At 42.8% G+C, this 24,018-nt stretch overlaps 1 protein-coding gene and 1 pseudogene across 1 annotated transcript; both read left to right on the top strand.

Moving 5' to 3' along the window:
- The first annotated feature begins 8,486 nt into the window (after positions 1 to 8,486).
- On the top strand, positions 8,487 to 18,270 carry LOC136526875 (phosphoinositide phosphatase SAC3-like). Its single transcript, XM_066519447.1, has 16 exons — positions 8,487 to 9,052; positions 10,452 to 10,656; positions 10,749 to 10,914; positions 11,131 to 11,353; positions 11,897 to 11,973; positions 12,078 to 12,259; positions 12,411 to 12,508; positions 12,616 to 12,749; positions 12,835 to 12,963; positions 13,075 to 13,483; positions 14,912 to 15,033; positions 15,151 to 15,240; positions 15,763 to 15,957; positions 16,109 to 16,225; positions 16,930 to 17,005; positions 17,587 to 18,270. The coding sequence occupies exons 1-16, from the start codon at positions 8,981 to 8,983 to the stop codon at positions 17,671 to 17,673; spliced, it is 2,382 nt and encodes a 793-aa protein (XP_066375544.1). The 5' UTR covers positions 8,487 to 8,980; the 3' UTR covers positions 17,674 to 18,270.
- Positions 18,271 to 21,665: 3,395 nt separating this feature from the next.
- Positions 21,666 to 23,429, top strand: LOC136525749 (uncharacterized; annotated as a pseudogene).
- Positions 23,430 to 24,018: the final 589 nt, after the last annotated feature.

The following is a 24,018-nucleotide window of genomic DNA, read 5'->3' on the forward strand; positions in this document are numbered from 1 at the left end:
AAATAATTCTGGGTGTAGATTGCATGTTTCAGTCTCTGTACCCTGCTTATTTGTTCCTATTTACTGATTATTCAAAATGAAGGTGTTTGTTGATTAGCCATGTAAATTTATTATTTTATAAATATTATACAGATTATTGTGGGCACATTGGGAGTTGTCGAATCTTTCTAGATCATAGGTTTCTTACATATACAGTTGATATATCTGGGATTGAACTATTTTCCATAGATCTGAGCATGCCATCTTTAGTTCAGACAAAGGAATAGTTAGTTTAGCATGAACTATGATTATTTGAGTAGATGAATGACTGAAGAAGCGGGCTCTTCCCTAGGAAGGGTTTGGCAAGCCAAGCTACTTCAAGAACATTCAGATCCAAGTGCCACCGCCGTCATCAGCTCCTCACTGCCTTGCCTGCTCCGGAGACGGACCCAATGCCATGATACACCAGGTTCCTACGCCTCTGTTGCAAAGCCACCACACCAAACGCCTCCGCGCTGTCTTACCTGCTCTAGAGACAGACCCATCCTAGCACCTGTCCACCTCCAAGGTCAGCTTGCTCTACCTTGCTCATATTAATTCTCATCAATAATGCACTGCCTACAGGGAATGGGAGTTCAGTAAAAAGGTTTCTTGGCAAATTCTCTGTATTATTCTGCATTGATTAATTGCATGTGTAGTGCTAATTTGACTTCTCTACTCTTTTTGTTCATACCACAGCCAGTTCGAGAAGAGGAAGGAAAATTTTTGCCAAAGAGATTGATGTTGCTATAGTTGATGTGGTACGCCCGTCTATCTGTGCCTATCTCATATCCTCCAGCTTGCTTCATTATGCAGGTTTTGTTAGTACTTCTCAATCGATGGCTTTAGCTTGTTAGTTGGGAAAAACAATCTGCAGTTCTGCACTGTCATTTTAGCAGAAACTATATAAAGTTTGGAACTGTCATCAATGACTTTGTCTTTTGAATTGAGAAGAAGTTGCTGATCAAATTAACTATGAGTCAAGGTTTTTAGAGAAGGTACTATCACCTCATTACTTATCTTAAATTAGCCACTTTATCTAACTGCTTCCATTTTTATCGTTCTTAATTTTTGAAATGGAGAGAGGGAGAGCTGAATCAGAGGGGAGGGAAGGACATTGTTTTAGAGGGAGTTTTTTTAAAATGATTACTTATGGCTATATAATTCCTTGAAGCGTCCAAAATAGTTGTTCCAGTTAGATACTTTGTGCAATTTAGCTTACTTAAGGGGCATGCTCCAATCAAAATATGCCCGTGCTATTGTTTAAAATATATATGGCCACTTTTGTGCTGTCATGATTTTAGAACATGTCACTTAGGTATAGTTCAAATAAAAGGAGACTACAGAAAAAACCTCCAAGGTGTCACAACTTGAAACCAAGCCACCACTGTCATTTTTTACGATGATCAGTTGACCACCGAATCGTATCTTTAATTTTCAGAATTTGCTTTTTTCATATCAGTTACACTACATTGTCTTCAATATTGTTGGCTATATAATTTCTGGTTTGTGTAGATTAGCTATCAAGCCAAACCATATCCATCTCAGTGATGTTTTCTGAATGATGGTAAAATAGTAATGATCTATGATGTTGGACAGCTTGCTCCTCCATTGTGTGAAGAAAAAGCTTTGCTCAAATAGGGCTTTGCTTTACAAGGCAAGAAGTGGGTGTGGTCGGTTGCCGCTGGATCGCCCAAAGTACATTCCATTAGAAGTAAAGGTTATAGTAATGAAACGAAACTATAATTGGAGGTTGTTCGTCTGCCAAGTGACTCCGTAGCAGATATATGATTTTACTTTAGCTTTGTGCGAGAAGGATTCAGGTATCACCAGGCAAAGGAGTCGTATATATGATGTTAACGTATTGGGTCCCTGAAAATCCTATTTGCCCATTGCAAGCGCTTATCGCCTTAAAGTTGGACACTGTGATCAACTGTCATATGGATGTATATCACTCATGTGTTTGTGCATTTTTATTTATGTGTGTTCCTTGTGTTGATTCTGATGGCACTTTTTTTTTTGAAATCTGACATACTTTCCACTTGTACATTTTTATTAATTGGTCTTGTCTTTCCACGATTTATTGATGAATATTGAAACAACATGCTCATAGATTAGCCAAACTTGGCAATTTGCTTCTCAATCTTTTACTTCTACCTGTCAAAAAAAGTTATTATGGTATTTCTACTATGCTTCGAGCGCTCCAAAACATACATTGAAAAAAATTATAATCTCGTTGCAAAAAAAATTCTAATCCCGTAGCAACGCAAGGGCATGAGCTTATTCGTGGATTTATTGGCGTACAAAAGAAATAGATATCGGAAATTTCTTTGTGCCGATATAAAACATTATCTTAGTCGCATCACATAAAAGTCTATACAGTAGAGTTTGTGAGCTTGCGACGCCGCGCTCCGTGACTGTGTTAATTTCACGAACTTTATCTTTTGGATTAAATATCACTTTAATGTTGATATTTAATTTTATATTATTATTATCTTATCGTGTGATCCATGTATTTTTAATATAAAAGTTTAGCTGTTCCGTAGCAACGTACGGGCACGCTACCTAGTATATGTATAAAGATAACGTCTGTAATTGTATGATGACACCCCAGCCAAGCCAAGGTGCATGCTGCCAGAATTTCTTTCGCCCGCCACAGGGATCGGGAGCTAGGATAGGATTTAGGAACGTGGCCTTGTGGACACACGTCGTTGTTAACAGTGCGCGGGCATACTGGCACAGCTGTTGGTACGCTTGGCAGGCAACTCCACGACGCATACGAACGTCAATCTGCCGCCGCCGTATCAATGCACATGCTCAGGCCTTGACCTCCATCGCGCTCAACGATCACACACAGGAAAAAGAGAACCGAAAATATGCCCGTGTTTAGTTGCCAAAATATCCAAAAATGACTTTAGCCATGAAGTTGCCTAAAAAGTGTGCACCATAACTTTTCATGGGACGTTTAGTTTCCAAAATGTGGAAAACTATTGTACAACATTTAATGAACTGCATGCAGCTTATTAATGGCATGCATGCATGACATTGAATGCAAGTAAAGCATGCTTTTACATCCACCCAGGCATTGTCAACAAGGCAGGAGTCATTGCATCTGTCCTGGCGCCTCCTCAACAGCACAACAATCAACATAAACCAACAATTATTGGTAAACAAATGAAATGGCCAATGTTCTTGCAGCAATGTTTGTCGGACAAAAAATTACAATTACAGTAAAAAAAATTAGCAGTTACACAGTCGCCTCAAAAAGACGACCAAATCATGTTCGATTAGCCAAACCGATTGCGATGGATTCCCGAAATGCATTCATAAGCTCGGAATCAGAACTACCGCTTGGAGGAATAGTTTTCGACTGATCGGCACAGGCTTCTGCCGGCACATAGTTGTCATCCCGGTCACACCGAGCAAAGTGCCGATCCCCTATGCCACTCACCCTTATGAAGTTATGCAGGGCACAACATGCAACAATGATTTGACTTTGTATATGGGGGGCATAACTAGGGACTTCTTTCATCATCCGCCACTTCATTTTCAACACTCCAAATGACCTTTCTATGACATTCCTAAGTGACGAATGTGCATAATTGAATATCTCAGTTTTACCTTAGGGTTCTGGTGCCTCTTGGTACTCCTGTAGGTGGTACTTTGTTCCCTTGTACGGTGCAAGATAACCTGGTCGGTTAGCGTACCCCGAGTCCACAGGGTAATATTTGCCTATACCATGCAAACAATAGTTAGTATCATGAACTTGTACTCGTATGCACAAAAGTACAACCAACTAATTGTATACCTGTTGGTGGATGTGGAAACACGTTGGTGTATGTTGTTGTCGCATCAGTGAAGACCCTCATGTCATGTACTGAACCCGGCCAGCCAGCTAGGACGAATGTAAATCGCATGTCGAAGTCACACACAGCCAAGACATTCTATGTTGTCACCCCTTGCGGCACAGGTGCTGCACAAACTTATCACTAAGCACCACACAGGGGACATGAGTCCCATCTATCGCGCCTATACAGTCCTTGAAGTAGGGATAGAACCTAGGATTTCTTAGCCTATCATGCATAGTGCTGAAATTTGGGTCATTAGGCCTAATGATGTCAGCAGCAAGCTTGACAACAGACTTCAACGCCCTGTGAAACATGCTATGCACAGTCCCCAGTGACCTCTCAAACCTGTCCTCCGCTTGCCCACAGAAACATCCCAAGAGCCTCAATAGATGCTGATTTGCTATTAGATTTCAGCCCATATGATTCTACCAACAAATCATGCAGACTGTGGAACATATCAGGGCTCATTCTAAACATGTTATAACAGGCCTTCCTATTTCCTAGTTTACTATGTACCCATTCCAAACCAGTAATGACTGGCTGTCTATACTCTGACCTTGACAAGTGCTTGTCAATGTGGTAGGCATACTGGTACATACCGTACAGGAAAGCATCGTCATCATCCTCCGCCTCCATCCAGTCAGTGATGAACTCGTCCAAATCATTCTCATAACAATCTTGCCTCGATGACATCATTCCCGTCACTATTGCTTGGACATCCTCCTGTCAAAATGAAAAACAATTCCAATCAGTTTTCAACATCAACTAGGCAACATTAGCATGCATCCCTATTCGAACTGACTCATGCCAGTTACTCAAACTCATGCACTACATACATCAACAGATCATAGCCATATCCAGTCATACTACAAATAAGCAGTTCAAGTATTCGACATGGCATACTTAGGTCAATGACAAATGACACCCACCACACCTCACATAGTTCTAATGACATAACTTATTAACTACGTAGAAAGCTTAAGAAAATAAGGTCTAGGGGAGGACCCCGATGTGTTGCTTAATCATCAGCATCCTTCCTTGGGGCGAGGAGCTTATGAAGAAGTTCATAACAGGCTCACTCTGCACGATCTTGAGCACGACCATCCACTCAGCTGGGGTCTCTTTAGTTGCACCACACTGTCTTGCCAATTGTAGCACTAGTTCCACCTTCCTCTCCAGCGCCTTGCTGTTGTCCTCAATTTTTTGGTTCCTCTCTTGCCACATGACTGTCATCCTCTCAAGCCTCTGCCTTGAAATCTCATTGTGTTCCTTCATGTGACCATCCATGGTCCTGACAGCGGGGCTCTTGGACCTCTTGCTCGGGCTGGAGGCAGTTGTGCTGGTGCTGCTTGCCCTCTTAGTGCCGACACTAAGCGGCGTAAGTTGGTCGTCGTGCTCATCATTGGAGTCGTCATCTGAACTTTCCACGTCAACTGTATTGCTTTGCGCAGGACAGAACGAGGTTGAGCCATCAACAACGTTGTCGGCGAACATCCGGTCCAAATCGTCCAAGTACGGAGGCCACCTGTCCTTGAGCTTCTTCCACTCCGGGTGTCCCTGAAAAAACCGGTATAGGTGAATCATTGAATATTAACATTTTAACAGTACATGATTCAATATAAGATTGCTTACATACCACCGTACGAGAGTCCCACCAAGCATCAGTAGCAAGGATGGAGCCATCATCTCTCCTGCCTAAGCTAGTGCCTTTCCGGAGGTCGTTTATAAAATGCCATAAATGCTTGAGCTGGCGTAACTTACTTTTGAACTGGTCCTTGTCATGAACCAAGGTTGTTGCTGCATAATACCTTGCAATCAGATCTCTCCACCCCGACTTGTTCATGCAGCCGCGGACACAGTTGTCACTGTCAATTTGGTGGCACCAGATTTGGCAAAACTTGCTTATATTGGGCTCTGACCAGTTTCCCCTGTCGTTCCTAGCCTAAACGATTTCATAAGACATGATTTCACACCGACGAAAAGGCAACGATGGGGCGAACAACAAATGCTTCGAACACAATAGTATGCATGAGCAATGCAAGATAGACGATGGGTGAGGAAAACTACCGGGATGTGACCCACGGGGGTAGCATGCATCGGGTTCACGATGTCGTCGTCCACGTGTGGGACAGCCCCGCGACGGCGGCGACGCCGGCCCCTTCCTCCACCCTCGACGGCTGAGGCAGAGGCGCGACCACGATGGACGCGCGGCACGCGGTCGCCTCCGACAGCTTCTGATGTGGCATGGCCTCCCGTGCCGTCACCGCCTTCTCCAGAGCGGCCGCTGCGAGGCTGCTCGTAGGTGAGGTTCCGCCGCTGAGGAACACGGATGGGTGGCGGCCCCATCTGGCTACCACCAGGGTCGGACCGAAGGTCGGCGTTGTAGCCGTCCATGCCAGCCCATCCCCCGCCGTCGTTGAGGTCCAGGGAATCCAGGCCCCAGCGAGGAGGGTTGACGTCGCTGGACCTCGTGTACGGTGGCGGCGGGTCGGTGAAGCCCTCGTACAACGACGAACCCAAAAGCGGGTTCGCCCCCGCCAGGAAGTTCCGCGTGCCGTCGTTGCTGCCGGAGCCGCCGTCGAAGTTCGCGTTGCCGCCTCCGTTGAAGCCGTCATCAGGGAAGCCATCCATCTACGATGCCGCGGCCGTGCAGCGACTAGATCCGGGCACGCCACGCGTAGATCTACCGGCCGGGGTGGTGGATCTAGGTGGGTGCGTGCGCTAGCTTCAGCGGCGAGCGGCGGGGCCGCCGAGGGGAGATGCGTGCGGGGGAGAGCGGGGCTAGGGTTGACGAATGCGCGAATGGAGGGGTGCTGCCTGCCGACGCTGTGTGCCACGCGGTTTTGCGGCTGCCGTTGGGCCTCAGGCCGGAAAACGTACACTAGCCGCTTTTCACCCCCCGTTTAGTTCCAAACTCCAAAAACTAGCCCAATTTCGGAATTTGGTTGCCCAACTAAACACGGGCTATGTGGATGTGCTCCAGAAATGCCCGAGCAGAGCTCTGCACATAGGCTGCTGCGGCTGACAGAAAAGGTAATCAGAATCTGAGCCACGCAGACGAGCAGACGAGGGCATTTCCGTCCGAGCGCCCGCGTGCTGACGCTACTGTTGTCGGTTTTGGCGTGGACGCCAGGACGTGGCAGCGACGCCGGGCAGCAACGGTAGGAAGGCTCCAAAGAAAAACGACGTCGCCCAGAAGCGCGCGTGGCGCGCGCGCAGGCCCCTGTCCCCCAATCATCGGGGCCTCGCGCCTCGCCTCTGGGAGGGCCGGAGCCGAGGCCCAGTCCAGCCGCTCCACGTCGCTCCGGCCTCTCGTAGTCAACTCGCCGCACCTGCCGCGCCCGCCGAGATAACCGACCCGAGTACCCGACCCCCTCGTCGTGTTCGCGCGCGCATATGCGCACGCGGCGCGATGACGACAGGAAACCCCACCCTTTTTCCCTCGAGATCGCCCCTCGGCGCAGCAGAATTCGCCTTCGCCTCGACGGACGGAATCGTTCAGCAGGACCGACTGGTTCGCGGGCTGGTCGCCGGCGACGGTCGCGTGCTTCCTGGTTCCGGCCTTTGTCTCTGTGGCTGTGTAGGTAGGCGGTCTCGGGTGCGGCGGAAGTCTACTCGCGCTGTGGCGTACAAACAAGCGCTACTGGCAGCCGATATTCGATTCGGTCAGTAGTGTGCATGCTGTGCCCCATACGCTCCCTCTTGTGCGTTGCCACACGGCTCGGAGGAACCTGCCTGGGGTGGGTGGTAGCCCTAGCCGGGACCGGCGGCAGCGACGGGTTTCGTTTCGCTGGCTGGCTGGTTCCGACGGGTGGCGGAGGCAGCGGCAGCGTTAGCAGGCGGGTTTCCCGGCACCAAATGCCCATCTGGAGATTCTAGAATATGCTCGGCACCACCAGCATCAGGAGCTAACAATGCAGAGAGTAGCAGTATTTTTTTATTAATTATTTAATTACACATATACTACTCATGGCGACCACGGAATGTGTGACAACTAATTTTAGCCATTTGTTTATCCAACGATCGCAGTTTTGACAAAGCGAGTAAGTTTCAACTAAAAAAGTCTATCAAAATCATGAAACGTTATTGCCCCAGCATAAGCAAAACTGTAGATGCACAAATGGGAACTTATACCCTGTCAATTTTAGACGATATAATTGCTACAGTGATCAACTGTCGTGTCGCCTCAATCACCCATCCGCCATCATTTTGTTCACACAACACATAAACACGGAAGAACTGAGAAAATTCAATGAAGAAGAAGGAAAAAAACTGGACGCGACAGTATGGCGGCGCAGGAGCACTGTACAAGTAGAAATTCAAACAGAAAAACGGATATAAATATCTGGGCCTGGTTTAGTTCGTGATTTTTTTTTGAAATGGTACGGTAGCACTTTCGTTGTTATTTGGTAATTAGTGTCTAATCATAGTCTAATTAGGCTTAAAAGATTCGTCTCATGAATTTCGTCTAAACTGCGTAATTAGTTTTATTTTTTATTTATATTTAATGCTTCATGCATGCGTTCAAAGATTCGATGTGACGAGGAATTTTGAAAAATTTTGCAAAATTTTAGAAATTGCAAACAAGAACAACGACGGAAGATCCTAAAAAAACAAGCAAAACAGATCCCAATATATATTCCCTCTCCCTGAGGCCAGCTCGCCCTCCTCGCTCCTCCGCCCGACCTCCACCACCTCCTCCTCCCCAGGGCAGCGGACAGCCTCCACGCCTCACGGATTTCGCAACACACGGGGGGGAAAAAAAGAAAGCGAAATCAACCAATCTCCCTCATCATTCACGGCCTCGCCAGCGGCCTCCTCCTCCTCCTCCCCCAGGAATTTCCCCATTTCCGCCGCTCGCGATCGGCGCCCGAGCTCGCTCCCCGAATCCCGCCCCCGGATTCGCGACCGTTCGCCGCGAGCCTTGGGCCGGTCCGGGCTCTGATTCGCGGGCGGCGCCGCGGCCGTGGTTCGCGCGGGGAATGCTCTACCTCAAGCAGCCGGGCGGCGCGGACTTAGGGTTCCGGCGGGCGGCGGTGGCGGCTGCGGGGCTGTGATCTGCCGCTGTGGCGGATGCGAGATTGAGCCAGCCCGCGCCGGGGGTTCTGCCGGCCATGGCGGCGGCGGCGGCGGTGCCGGAGCCGGATAGCTGCCTCCAGAGCTTCGAGCTCTACGAGGCCGAGTCGGTGAGCTACTCGCCCCCCTGGATCACAATGCGCCGCTCCGTCGAGCGGGTGTTGCTGTTTGTCTCTTGTTGCTGGGTATAAAATTATGTTGTTCATGATGCCGCTCCTGCTGCTGCTCTGTGATTCGGTCAAGGTTGTATAGCTACGGAGACGGTTGAGCTCTAGGCGTCAAGTTTAGCTCGGGACAGAGCATGCGGTCTACGTGCTTGGATCATTCCATGCAGCGTCGGGGATTTAGGAATTAGGAATCCTTTTCCATTCATGACAACCACATGCATGCGATTTGAATATGTCTGTGTACAAAGTGAATATCAGAATTAGATTTCAGGAGCTCTTAGTTTCTAGTATTTTTGCGTTCTATGCGTGAGATATTGAATCCTGCTTTATTTTGTTAGTTACTATGCTTTTTTCTATATAGTTTTGGTTAGGAAATAGGTGTGCTTTACAAGCCCTGCTCATGTTCATTTGTTGGGATTTTGATCACGAAAAGAAAACCTTTGTGCGCTCATTCAAGTTATCAGTTAAAACCAGGGTGACATCAAGTTAAAACTAGCCTGTGCTTCATCCCACTATTTTTTGGATGATTGGTTACAGAGTGTTTGGTTGATTTTATCTTGGCGACACATTTCTTGTTTTGCTGGTAATTGATGAAGCTATCTCTATCCGGGTGCATTCTGTACATAGAAGCCTTATAGAAAATGTGTTTGCAAACTCACGTGCAAAGGCGAAGCCTTACTGTTTTTCATGTCTTGCTTGTGCTTGCGGACTAGAATTTAGAAGTTGGATTGGTATATGCATGTCGGATATGGGAATTTTTGTAAGTCTTAAAAAGTGAAAAAAATGGAGAATGGCGTCCTTTGACCGTTCCATCTGTGAGAATGTAGAGAATTCGAGAACCTTTTGTTCATGCAACAGTCTGTTGATTGCGATAAAGCAAATACAAAAAGAAGTTGGTGCGAATTTCTGTTGTCACATCGAAGAGGATCTGACAGGATATTGCCGACATGAAAGGCTACTTGAATAGATTGGAGCTTTTCTTAAACTGAGGTTTTTGGGACAATGATGGGCTATGAGTGAAATTATATATTTGTGGAAGATGGAAAATGGAAAATTTAGAACAGAGGAAGGCAGTGAGCGAGCTTGACTTCGATGTTTATTTTTTGCTAGGATAGGTGAGAAATAGTGGGTCTGGTTCGTGTAACCTGCTCATGATGGTTTTAATGGTGAACAACCCAATACATATCGCACCACCTGAATTATTTGTGGCTATTGGTGCCACCTGAATCTTGATCCTTAATTGTAGCAATCGACATTTACTGAAGGGTGAAAGTGACATTGAGTACCTAGTTCCTATGATTATTTGTTTTTATCATAATTTAATGATGGATGTTTTTGGCAGAAATTTTATATTTTTGGAACTAACACTAACAAGACAATATGGAGATTACTCAAGATTGATAGAATGGAACCATCAGAGCTCAATGTAGATGAGGATTGTACTGTACACTCACAGAGTGACTACCTTGATCTTCTAAAAAATCTAGATGAAGAACACAGGTCTACTGGTGGAGTCAAATTTGTCACCAACTGTTTTGGAATCATTGGTAAGCTATCCCATCTTACTCTGATCATAATTTGATGCAATGTCGGTAAGATATTCCCTGTAAATTGCATCAACAATATGTTTTCTTTACAGGTTTCATTAAGTTCCTTGGGCCCTATTACATGTTAATTATTACTGAGCAGAGAAAGATTGGGGATATATTTGGTCATCCGGTGTACCAAGTTACTAAGACTGCGATGATTGAGTTATCAAATTCCAAGACGAGGCCAAAGTTAATTAACTCCAAGGACGAGAACAGGTGCTGCATTACTGCACACCATGTTTATATTGTTAACATACTATCCTTCATATTATCATACACTGATAGTTAGATTGGATATTTTCTAACTGTTTAATAAAAAAAATATTCTATCTTTTTTCTTAGAAAGATTCAGGAGCATAGCTAGTGCAGTTACATGGCAAACAGTTGTACCACTGTATGCTCATCATAAGCCAAGCTTCACTAATCATGCAGGTACAAGAAGCTCTTGCAGACAATTGATCTTAGAAAAGACTTCTTTTTTAGCCACTCATATCAAATAATGAGAAGTCTCCAGAAGAACTTTAGTGATCCACAAGAAGGGTGGGAACTATATGACACAATGTTTGTCTGGAATGAGTTCCTAACTCGAGGGATTCGTTACATTCTTAAAACTACACTCTGGACTGTTGCATTAGTCTATGGTTTTTTTAAGCAGGTACATATGAAACTTGTACCCTTTTGTCCTGTTATATCGTTTAATAGGATTTGTGAAGTATGATAGATAGCATCCAAAAAATGTATCCTACATTCCTACTCCTTTCTTTTTACACCATGTTCATTATCTTCGCCTGCTTTGCTCTTTACTAAGTTAAAATTTATGTTCTATTCGCTTGTGCTATACAAGTAAGAATCCTTTTCTCCTTTTTCTTTTTGTCATAGGAATAGTTGTGTTTTTCAGTTTATAATGTGTAAAATCATGATGAAATATTATGAAAATGATAAGACTGTCAAATATTAATGGACTAGCAAGTTATGAATATGTTCCTGATTTATTTTGCACTATGTAAAGGTAACTACTTATGCTGCTTCTTTGTAATCTGAAAAAAAATCTAACATAATATCCTTTTCTGTAGTATACTTAGAAGCTTGAGCTTACTTGCCAATTTGCCATCTAACTCCTCTGTTGCTCTTGGAATTCACTACTGCTGTTTATTCATATAATGATTTAGAATAATATTCTTATTTCATTTATATCAAGGATAAACTTGCGATATGTGGGAAGGATATTATGCTGACGCTCATTGCTAGACGCTCGAGGCATTATGCTGGCACCAGGTTCACACTTTGCAAACTCATAGTAATGTATACTCGTTTCTATCAATTTTTGTGTGGTTAGGATTGATATGCTGCATTTTTCTTTTTCTGATATTGTCATACAGGTATCTAAAGAGGGGTGTGAACGAGGAGGGCAGAGTAGCAAATGATGTTGAGACTGAGCAAATTGTTTATGAAGACATGCTTGGACCATGGCAAATAAGCTCTGTTGTGCAGAACAGGGGTTCAATTCCACTATTTTGGTCCCAGGAGACATCAAAGCTGAATCTTAAGCCTGATATCATATGTAAGCATTGAAATCCTTATTCAATGCCTATTAAAACATTTGATGTTTTTTTTCTTGCAGTGCATGAAAAGGACAAAAATTATGTAAGCATTGGAATCCTTATTCAATGCGTAAAATACTATTCAAACATTTGGTATTTTTTTTCTTGCAGTGCATGAAAAGGACAAAAATTATGAGGCTACCAGGCTTCATTTTGAAAATCTTAGGAAGAGATATGGAAATCCTATCATCATCTTAAACTTGATTAAGGTGAGCACACTGTTATGATGCTGCCATTGCTTCTGATGGATCTTTTTCATATAAGTCATACTTTAAGAATCACACATTTGCAATTTACTTTGTGTTATTCTTCAAAGACATGTGAGAAGAGACCACGAGAAATTATACTTCGTCGGGAATTTGACAGAGCAATAAAGATTATTAATACCGGTCTACCAGGCGAAGACCATTTGAGATTTTTACATTGGGATCTTCATAAGAACTCTCAAAGGTATTAATTCTTGTGTTATGTGCCTCAAACTTATGTTCTGTTCGATTCTTTTGGTGTACATAACTGAAGAAAAAATGTATTCCAGCAAAAGTACAAATGCCCTTCAAGTGCTTTTGAAAGTGGCGTTTGAAGCTCTGAACTTGACAGAATTCTTTTATTGTCAAGTTTCCCCAGCTCAAATGACACAGAACTCCCGTAACTTAAGCCCTACATTGTAAGTATACTGGTTTCTCTGCTATTCAATTTGAATTCCTATTTTCATGTACCTCTTGATTCTTGAATGGCTTGACGCTTTCTTATTTTCGGTTTTATGTTTTGTATGTAGGAAAAATGGTTTTGGTCCTCACGTGTGTGATGTCAACAACAATTGCGGCAATGCAGACTATGTTGATGATCTTGATGACATTTCCCAAGAAGATACCTGTGGCAGTTCTGATCCTGGCAATGGAATTGCAGAAGATAAATCTGAGGTCAATGGATCTACCCAAATAAAGCCTCCAAAATTTCAAAAAGGTGTCCTACGTACAAACTGTATAGATTGTTTGGACCGCACAAATGTTGCTCAATATGCCTATGGCTTAGCTGCTCTAGGACACCAGTTACATGAACTTGGTTCTGTAGAATCTCCAGAAGTTCATTTAGACTCCTCTTTGTCTCGACATTTGATGCATTTTTATGAACGGATGGGTGACACACTTGCTTTACAGTATGGTGGTTCTGCTGCGCACAATAAGGTACTCCATTGAATGTTGCTTTATTGTTCTCTCGGTCAGAAAAACTGTAGGTTCTTTATTCCTTCCACAATATGCTTGTGTGTTGAAATAAGGATGGTTGCATTGCATATGCTATTACATTATTTCAGAACTCGTCCAAGTTTCCTCGATTAGCTTTGCCTCTGGTCTGTTTTAAGTGTTTGTGTTTCAAATTGAACTTATTATGCCAGGACGAGTGGCATAAAGACTAGCATTTATTCTGAAAAGTGAAATAAAACCATGAAGCTAGTTGGAGTTACGGAAGTTAAATTTGAGAACTATTTTGTACTTGATATCCACAGATTATGATATGGAATTTTAAAATAGGCTATCATCAGTCAAGTGTGCTGATTAATGGCTCTAAAAAAGTTCAACAAGTATATAGGCTCAGTTATTATTTTGAGACTAAGGCAACTTATTTTAGTAGCTAGGGTTACACTTAATCATACAGTGGTATCAATAGTATTGCAATTAATCATACAGTTTATCAACTACGAGCGAATTGCTTTTCTTCATATCAATTATTATTTGTGAGTCCATTGCTACGCTATTTACTTTTCTCAATATTTTATCATATAGGTTAGTGTGATGCAGCTACTTTTTTATAGAATTACTTGTCTTATTATTTCGTCTGTATAATTTTACTGCTGACACTTATTTTTGAAATTGCATTTTTATCCTACTACCCTGGCATTATGTCAATATGTTTCTGTATTTTATCATCCTACCTATCTGCCGTGGATAAATTTTTCTTTAAGTTATAGGAAAAGTTGGAATCCATTTGTAACGATGTTTCCATTCCACCTACAGAATGATGAGTGGTTCATTGATTTTCTTCTCTATAGAATATACATGTGATATCTGTGATCTGTAAATTAAAGGGAAAAGTGTGCTGTTGCTCTGTCTAAATAGGGTGACAGGGTGCCACCTAGATTGATCAGTGGACTAAACTAGCACTTGTCAGTTGTCACTTCAATTATGAAGTGAAACAGAATTAGTATGTGCTCATTCTGTGGATTCTACATTACTTGCTGATCCGGGGAGCTTAATAACGTATAACTACTGTGCAGAGTGGACTACAACACATGAATCAGAAGTGAAAGATAGCTTAATTGTAACCTTACATCAATATGTCAATCAAACTAAAAGATTATTCAATTGTTGAGTTCTCACACAGTTGTACTGATAAGGTGACTGCTGGCTAGTTAATTGAATAATATTTTTGTTGACATTTTGGCAAGTCAAATAACTTTCATGGCATTCAACATTCTTTTCATGTTGGGTTGTTCTTGCACACTTCTCTGATGACTTTGGCAAGTCAAATAACTTTCATGGCATTCAACATTCTTTTCATGTTGGATTATTCTTGCACACTTCTCTGATGAACTTGCCTTGTGGTTTCATGTGTAGATATTCTCTGCAAAAAGAGGGCACTTGAAGTTTGCCATCCAATCTCAAGAGTTCTTTAGGACACTGCAACGGTACTATAGTAATGCCTATATGGATGCCTACAAACAAGCAGCGATAAACTTGTATGTGTGATTAAGATATGAGTAATCTTCTTATATCTTTTGAAGTTTCAATTGGAAAATACTATGAGTATGGACTAAGTTTCTGTCACTTATTTTTCCTATGTATTTAAATTTCAGATTTTTAGGATACTTCCAACCGCAGGTGGGAAAACCTGCACTTTGGGAGCCAGAATCTGGTGATGAGCATGTACTTGATGACGAGACAAGGTAAGCTAGCAATATATAGCTATGCTTGAACTTACAGGGTTAAGTATGTACACATGACATGCTCCTAATAAAATAATATGCTCTTCTCTATGAATTCGAGCAATAACAGAAATATCACTAAAGGTGGCGTGACTATGAAGTATCTATATTTATTGTCTCTCTTATTAATAGCATGTTAAATTTACACAATATAAGTGATAGTGGAACCAAAAATTGATTAGCAGTCTTTACGCGAGAGCCCAAAGAGTTGTGCAGCAATATCTGATCCATTTGTTCTGGTTTAACCAGTCCTTTGAAAGTTCAGATGGAGAAGTTGTGTTATTCACTTCTTAACCTTCATAGGGTAGCAAGGACACTTGTTATTTATCTATTTTCACATTCTTCGTAGGGGTAGCAAGGCTGTGTAGTGTTTCCCAACCACTTATTTTAAGCATGAAATAATCCAGATTTTATCGACACATGTATTGTGCAAATCTACACAATCTATCTTATTAATTATCTGAGATTATACATTTTTGTCAGTAAATTGATGAAGAGGGCAAGATCAGATGGCAGCATTCTTAATAAAAGCAAACCATCAATGTCCAGTAATGGCCCAAATGGAATTTTAAATCCAGCATTTACTGGTTCAAAAAATGAAGGACAACATCCAAACTGGAGTTCTGATTCAGTGCATGGGATGTCTTCAGCCTCCGTCAATTCCATGTCAAAGTCGAGGTTTGGCTTATGCTATCTGGATTCTGTAACCCCATCTTTTCTGTTCTTCTTTTGATAGCAGAGTCATTATCCTAAAGTGTACTTTTGAGAAATTAGTATCTGACACTTACGCATAAGTTGTTAATTCTCCATTCTCTTGAAAAATACTCAGGTATACTCCGACAGTGTCTCACATTAAGCATATAAGCTGCGAACTAGACTACTGCAATGGTTCTGGTGATTCAAATTTCCTGGATCTTGACTGGCTTTCGGCTTCAGACAATGAAAGGTTATTCATACTGTCCTTTCCCTTTTTTGGTCTATCATGTATCTTTAGTGCATCAGGCCTCCTGTTTTTTGTGCATGGTATGGTATACACAGAAATGGCAGCGAGAAATAATTAGTTTCATTTTTTATTAACTCCTTGACACCTCTCAGAAAAAAAAGGAAAACTCTGTGCATAGCTTGTCTAAGTGGATTATCAGGAGACCTGAGCATCATTGCATTAACTAGGAAATAGTTCAAGAAGAACATTCACTCCAACACACACAAACAACCACGAAAGCATGTACATGGATTACAATCGCTCCACAGAACTACAGAAAAGGATTGATATCAGCAGAAAACTCCACACACTGGATGCGTTCACAGCAAGCTTTGTAAGACCAGTAGTCTCCACATCACACCAAAGTTGGTATTGCACCATTGACCACACAACCATAGTGATATTTCCAAATCAGCCAAGCTCCAAGGATTGCTAAAGATTGGTACCTCTCAACTGTTTACCTGGAGATGAAACCTGATATTTCTGTAATACTTGCACGATTATCCAAGTTTAGAAAAATAAAAACAGCAGTTCTTGCCAATGCCATGTATTCTGATACTCCATTCTAGTGTACATGGAACTGCTGGCGAATATCACCCATTTATAATCGATATAGATGAATATTTCTAACCTCATAAATTTTCATGCTGTTCATTATGCTTAAACAGGTCAAAAGCCATAAGCACTCCTGATGTGAATATTTCAACTGATAATGGTGTTCATGATGTAAGCTCTGGGACAACGGTTAGTGCAATCAACAATCCTACTTTTTGTTATGACTTCTACTTCATGCCCAGTTTCCGTACTTTAACCACAGTTTACAAAACCTTTTGTTTTACCTAACCATCATGGACCCAATCCGAGAATAGCCACCATATTTGAGCTCTTCTCTGACCTGCCATTTTGTCTGTTATATTTTATGACTTTCATGCCCATTCCTTTTTACTGCAATTATGGTTTACAAGCCACTTGGGCCTAATTTCCTGAATAAGCCTGTACTATCAACTACTTGGTTCTGGTTCCATTCTGGCATGCCATTTTTTTATATAATATATAACTCTATAACTTGTTCTGCTGACTAAGTGTAAGCATAACATTAACAGGTTGCTAAAATCAGCATGACTGTCTTCACTTTTGGTTTGCGTGGAATTGAGAACCCCCATACTTTTTCTCTTGAAATAGACCCCCCTCTCCCCCTCTTTTTTTGTGTGTATGTGTTTGGAACTTTGGCTTGTATGACTATCACTGGCAGACTACAATTGCTGACCATTCATAATAGAGGTTCACCCAACAAATAAACCAATCATTTCATTTGGATCTTTCAGGATGATCAAGCTGCTGAGATCCAGGATCAGGGGTTATCTAAGGATTTTGTGCAGTGGGTTAATCAAGGAGAGGCATTTTGGTACTGATATTGCAAGATGGATTATCATGTAAATTCAAGGCGCGTGATGGTTTCAAAAATAAGGGAAAAGTCTACATGATGGCGGCCCAAACCTCTTTCCAAAGCATCTCAACTCTTAAAACCATTGCAAGGAGGCCCATCAATCTCAACCGTCAGCATTCGCCTTACGGTATACGAATACGATGATGGGCTTATTAGAGTCACACACACTGTTAGAAGACTTGTGTAGGGAAGTGTACCATTCTATTCATTTATTGAAGCTTGCTCACCAGGCGGGTAGATAGTGCATCGTTGTTATTTTTCTTAAAAAAAGGAAAGAAAGAATGTAGGTAGTATATTCTTTTGAAGATGTACCATTGTCCAGGCATCATCCCCATCTCCACCATTGTGTAAATATATATATCCCCTAAGTGTTCCCACCTTTCCCTTTTCCTTCCATGAGAGTTGAGGTGGGCATGAAAGCACCATTTTTCCCTCGGTCTCTTTGTATGGGGTCTTCTGAAATCATGTACATGTATCTTTTGTGGCAACAGGAGATTGTCGTGTAATTTCCATTGTACCAAACCCCTGTGTTACCAATAGAAGTCCCTTGGACTGTTTGTCACGTTGCAGATTGCTTTAATACTTGCTAAGAATATCCGATTGTGTGCAAAATCTTCGCGTGATTCCTTTCTGTGCTATGTGAATCAGCTCTGCAGCCGTAGGAACACTTACATGGCTTGTTGGAAAATGCTGGTCTGCTGGCCGGCCACTATCTCGAGAGACACCTTTACGATAACAGGGCAAGCAAATCTGGATACGCTGCCCAGAACTCGAAAGCTCTCATAACCATGTGCTTGTGGTCAGTGGTCAGGAGCACAGCTGAGGCATGATCGATGCAGGTGGCTTTTCCAGCCCTCTTCGTCCATGCGATCGATATAAGCGCGTCGGGACGCTTGTCTCCGCCTGGTTTGGACCTGCCTAACTCATCAGGCGTTTCTGTCGCTGAACAGCGGCCGCACGCTGATCCCAGTTCAGAGCACTGGCCAACATGCGAAGAGGCAGTAATCCACCTCTGTCATGCTAATGTAATGCAAACCGAACACATTGGGAATTTGTGTTGGCCTCTGTCATGCTAATTGGCCTCTTTCTTTATTTCGAACAAGTTCCAAGTTGACAACGTTGCTTTCTGGAAGCCAAATCTTGCCTCGTGTCCATATAGATGAGTATATACAATGAGATCCATCCGTCTGTGGAAAAGGAAACCGCGGTGTCAGATGGCCAGTAACGCAAAGCAACGGCGAGAGGCTTCATTATCACGAGGGACGAGTGACCCGGCTTTCGCCGGACCGAACGAATGAAGTGAGACCCCGTTGGTTTGTTGCCGTCGATTGTCATTCTAGGCTTCTAGCGCTAGCAAGCGACATGCCAAAGAAATATCAATGCTAGCAATGGAGTTACAAACTCGAGGTGGGTCACTTGCATAATTGGCGACGTCACGCCGACCCCGATCGGTAGTATATATATTCAGTGATAGGGTCATAGGGCCACGGCGAAAGGATAAGGATTAGCTAGCTTAGGAGCAGGGTTGAGTGCTGGTTAATCAATTGTAGCGGTTGATGGGTTAGCTAGCTTGTCACCTTTTAGATCACCTTTTGGCTCACATGAACAAACTGAAAAATTGCTTTTATTGTGTGCCAAATGCTATCTTCTGTTGGCGACTGGCACGTATATGCAAGTGGACTAGGAGTACGTCTAAAGACGCATTAATCAGTTCAGATTAAGCGGGTGTTTGGTTTCTCCTCGTAAACTTTAGTCGTGTTTCATCGGATATTTAACACATGCATGGAGTATTAAATATAGACTAATTACGAAACTAATTGCACAGCTTGTGACTAATTTGCAAGACGAATTTTTTAAGCCTAATTAGTCTATGATTCGACAATGTAGTGCTACAATAAACATGTGCTAATGACGGATTAATTAGGCTTAATAAATCCGTCTCGTGGAGTTCTGACGGATTCTGTAATTTGTTTTTTTATTTGTATCCGAACACACCATACGACACCCTCACGTGACACCTCCTAAATTTTAGCCACCGGATCCAAACACCCCTAGTTCTTTGGATTAATTGGATTGGTGCCATTATAATTCTCGCGTTTATGAGAAATACCATTACTATTCAACTATTTGTAAGCGTGCCATTAAAATTACACTGGAGTTTGAAAAATGCCATTATGTATACTTGCCGCGACCTGTGGCCCACTTGCAGGCGTATACAGTGGGTACGTACATTAGTATGGACCGTTGTGCCCCCAGATTCTCCATTCATGTGCGCCGGTTTGACTAGATCGACTCAATCCGTCCATTCCCCACCGCCTCCTCACTCTCTCGAACCCTAGATCGTCCGCCTCGAACCCTAGCTCGTCCGCCTCGAAGGCGACCGTGACCGGCGGCGGCGGCGACCACGACTACCGAGGGAGCCGGCGTCGACCGCGACTACTGCTGCTCCTTCCCCGCCCCATCTGCTGAGTGGAGGCGACTGCGATCAGCGGCGGTGGCGACTACTGCTCGCGGCGGCGGCGACCACGACTACCGAGGGCGCCGGCGTCGACCGCGACTACTGCTGCTCCTTCCCCGCCCCATCTGCTGAGCGGAGATGGCATCCACAGCTGCAGCAATGGACGATAGCATACCGAGGTATGCATCTGAAACCATTTCGATCTGACATGACTTTCCTCGACGAATAGGCTAGTTGTTAGGGTACCCTAGTTGTTACTGCAATTTGTTGTAGAACTCGTTGACTTGATCTGCTTACTTCCTGCTAGGACCGACCTCTTCTCGCTAGAGATTAAAGTTGAAGGTTTTAATACAACATATGCGTTGGGTAGGAAAGTTTATACCAAAGGTTTTGTGATTAAGTGAAATGTCGAGATAGGGTCGTTTTCTTTAGACTTGTTGATGGAAAGTTTGCGGAATAAAGTTAAATGGGCCTCTAACCAGTCTGCATCTCTGTGTTTTTTTACAAGAATGTGCAAGATGTTAGATTAGTCAGTGACATTCAGATGATAGATATGTTTAACATATATAAGTCTAAAATGTGTTGTTGTGTGTTAGTAGGAGTCTTTGATAATGCTATTGCTGATGCATTTGAGTATGAGTTGATAGAGCCTTTATGTGTTATTCCACCTGATGATGGAGCAGTCAACCCTACTGATTTCAATCCTGATGCAAATGCTTGTGCTTCTGCCATTCCAAATGCAACTAATGCTTCTACTGCTGCCATTCCAAATGCAAGTGCTTCTACTGCTGCCATTCCAAATGCAAGTGCTTCTTCTGCTGCCATTCCAAATGCAAATACTTCTTCTGCTGATATTCCAAATGCAAATACTTCTTTTGCTGCCATTTCAAATGCCCAAGCTTCTACTGATGCCAATCCTTGTACTGCCGATGAGTCAAACGTAGAGCCTGATAGGGAGCCAGACATATTTGACAATGAAGAGGAGTATGTTGGGGTTGATGATGAGCACATCTACATTTCAGTACCACCTACACACCCAGCCAACACTGACAGTGCCCAACCATCTGTTGATAATGCTGATCCTATTGTTGCTGATGGAGGTGCTCCTCTTGAGGCAGAAATTGATGATGCAGATCCCCAGGAAATAAATGTCCTCTACGATCCTGAAAATCCAAAGATTGTCAAGGGACAATTGTTTCCTGACATAGTAACATTCATGAAAGCTATTCGACATTACGCTGTCAAGAAAGGTTTCGAGTTAGCTAAGTTGCAAACTGACAAGACAAGATTCATTGCACATTGTGCTGCCGAAGGGTGCCCATGGAGAATTCATGCATCTAGGAGTTTTGATAATAAAACAATACAGGTTGGCGTGGTCCTTTTATTACTGTTTGTAACTTATTCAGTTATACATATGATATTCATCTTAATTTCTTATGTAGATTAAAACATTGTCTACTGAACATAATTGTCCCACTACCAAGCTGAGGGAGGGAAAGATGGCTAGTCTAGGTTGGTGTGCAGATAGGTTGGCGGACTAGGTCAAGAAGAACCCAAATAAAGGAGCCAAGGATGCAAAGGACAAGCTAGAAGGAGACTATGGCATTAAACTGAAATACTCCAAGGCATGGTCAGGTTTGAAGGTTGCCCTACAATAGGTTCATGGGAAGTACTCAGAAAGTTTTTAGCTATTATTCAATTGGAAAGCACAGATAGAAATAAGTTCTCCTAGAAGCATTATAGAGATAGAGTTAGAAGGGAAGAAGAAGTGCTTCAAGAGGATTTTTGTAGCCTTGAAGCCATGTATTGATGGCTTCTTAGCTGGTTGTAGGCCATTTATAGGTGTAGATGCTTCTGCATTGTATGGCAAATATAGAGGGCAGTTGGCATCAGCAACTGCTGTGGATGGGCACAACTGGTTATACCATGTGGCATATGGTGTTTTTGATTCTAAAACAGAAGACAATTGGAAGCGGTTCATGCAGCAGTTGCATAGAGCAGTGGGTTCACCTACAGGTTTAGTCATATGTACTGATGCTTGTAAAGGACTTGAGAAGGCTGTGGGTGCAGTGTTCCCTGAAGTGGAGTACAGAGAGTGTATGAGGCACATGTACAGCAACTTTATGAAGCATTATCAAGGAGATGTGTTTACTGACCACCTATACCCTGCTGCAAGGAGTTACACAGAAGGACTGTTCAGGTGGCACATGTAGAAGATAGCAGATTTTGCCCCAGATGCCATTGACTTCCTTCAGCAACATCACAATTTGATATGGTACAGGTGTAGATTTTCAGAGCTAAGTAAATGTGACTATTTGACCAATAATGTTTCTGAGAGTTTTAATGCTCATATAAAGAAGTTGAAAGGACTTCTGCTGTATGAACTGGTAGATGGGATTAGGGAACTCATAATGGAAAAGAGGTACTTAAGAAGGCAGATTGGTAAGGATATGCAGGATGGTATACTGCCCAATGTCATCAAAGACCTGAACACTATAAGCAAAAACCTCAAAGTTGTGAAGGTTGCAAGAAGTGATGAAGGCATAGCTGAAGTAACACTTATAGATGACTGGAACAACCACAAGAGGCACATGGTTGACCTGCAAGGTCACTCCTGTTCATGTAGGGAGTGGCAAATCATAGAAAAACCATGCAAACATGCCCTGGCATGGATTCTTTCCAACAGAGGAATTAAAATAGAAGATTTTGTGCATGAGTACTACTCTGTTAAGAGATTTAGGGCTGCATATGCTTCTAGAGTTGAGCCATTGCCAGACAGGTCACAATGGCCACAGGTTGACCTAGGCTTCAAAGTTCTCCCTCCTCTGCTAGGTAGAGCTACAGGTAGGCCGAGAGCGGTGAGAATTAGAGGTTGCCTTGAGAAAAATGCTACCAAGAAGAAGGTTAGGTGTAAAAGGTGTGGAGATTTTGGGCACTTCTCTAAGACTTGCAAACAACTAGAGCTAGGAGAAGATGGTGAAGTTGGACTGAATTCAAAGGAAAAAGGTAAAATGATCTGTATGTCTCTTTCCAATTCTTGTGACATTTCCTAGTTTTTGCTAATCATAGTGTGCATCTGTAGGAAAAGGCAACAGTTGGAAGATGATGACAGTGCACAAATAAAGAAGAAGAAGACAACACCCAAGAAGAAGAAAACACCTAAGAAGAAGAAGACACCTAAGAAAAAGAAGCAGCAAAAGAAAGCTGCTGCTCCAGCAACTAGTGTTGTGAGAAGCCTGAAGGACTTCTTAAACACCATGTGATTTGTTGTGATCATAAGCATGAAGGTTATGTATTGTAGGTCTTGAACTTAATGTATTGTAGGCCTTGAACTTGATGTATTATAGGCCTTGAACTTGATGTATTGTAGGCCTTAAACACCATGTGACAGTTTCTTTTGTCTCCTAAATGTTATGTATTGTAGGCCTTGAACTGGATGTATGGTACGGCCTGAACTTGATGTATGCTAGGGCCATTTCATTCCATTCCATTGTCGCTGCTTGCCTGTGTTTATCTGGAACGCTGCTTGTCTGTGTTTATCTGGAACTTGATGTATGCTAGGGCCTTGAACGTTGCTTGTCTGTGTTTATCTGGAAGGTGCAAGAAGAATGCATCAAGCCTAACTACTGAAAACAGCAGAGCTGCTGAGTTTCTCTGAAACAATCTGAACATGAATGGAAAGAGAGCCATGTCGGAGTTTCTGGAGCAGCAGCACTTTTGAATTCTGAAGAGATGAACTGTGAAGGGATTGTTAAGAGTCCTGCCCTCATACACCTCTTGGGTTTACCACCGGATACCGCAACTCCTGAGCAGCTGAATTCACAAGGGAACAAGAAAATAAGGTAGTTAACA

This window comes from Miscanthus floridulus, chromosome 19, assembly GCF_019320115.1.
Source record: "Miscanthus floridulus cultivar M001 chromosome 19, ASM1932011v1, whole genome shotgun sequence".
Taxonomy (NCBI): Eukaryota; Viridiplantae; Streptophyta; class Magnoliopsida; order Poales; family Poaceae; genus Miscanthus; species Miscanthus floridulus.

Bases quoted from the DNA above. Each gene is read 5' to 3' on its own strand.
- LOC136526875 (XM_066519447.1), top strand. From the start codon at position 8,981: ATGGCGGCGGCGGCGGCGGTGCCGGAGCCGGATAGCTGCCTCCAGAGC. The intron at 10,915-11,130 runs GTGCTGCATTAC...CTAATCATGCAG, and splicing joins AACTCCAAGGACGAGAACAG to GTACAAGAAGCTCTTGCAGA. The intron at 12,750-12,834 runs GTATTAATTCTT...AATGTATTCCAG, and splicing joins CTTCATAAGAACTCTCAAAG to CAAAAGTACAAATGCCCTTC.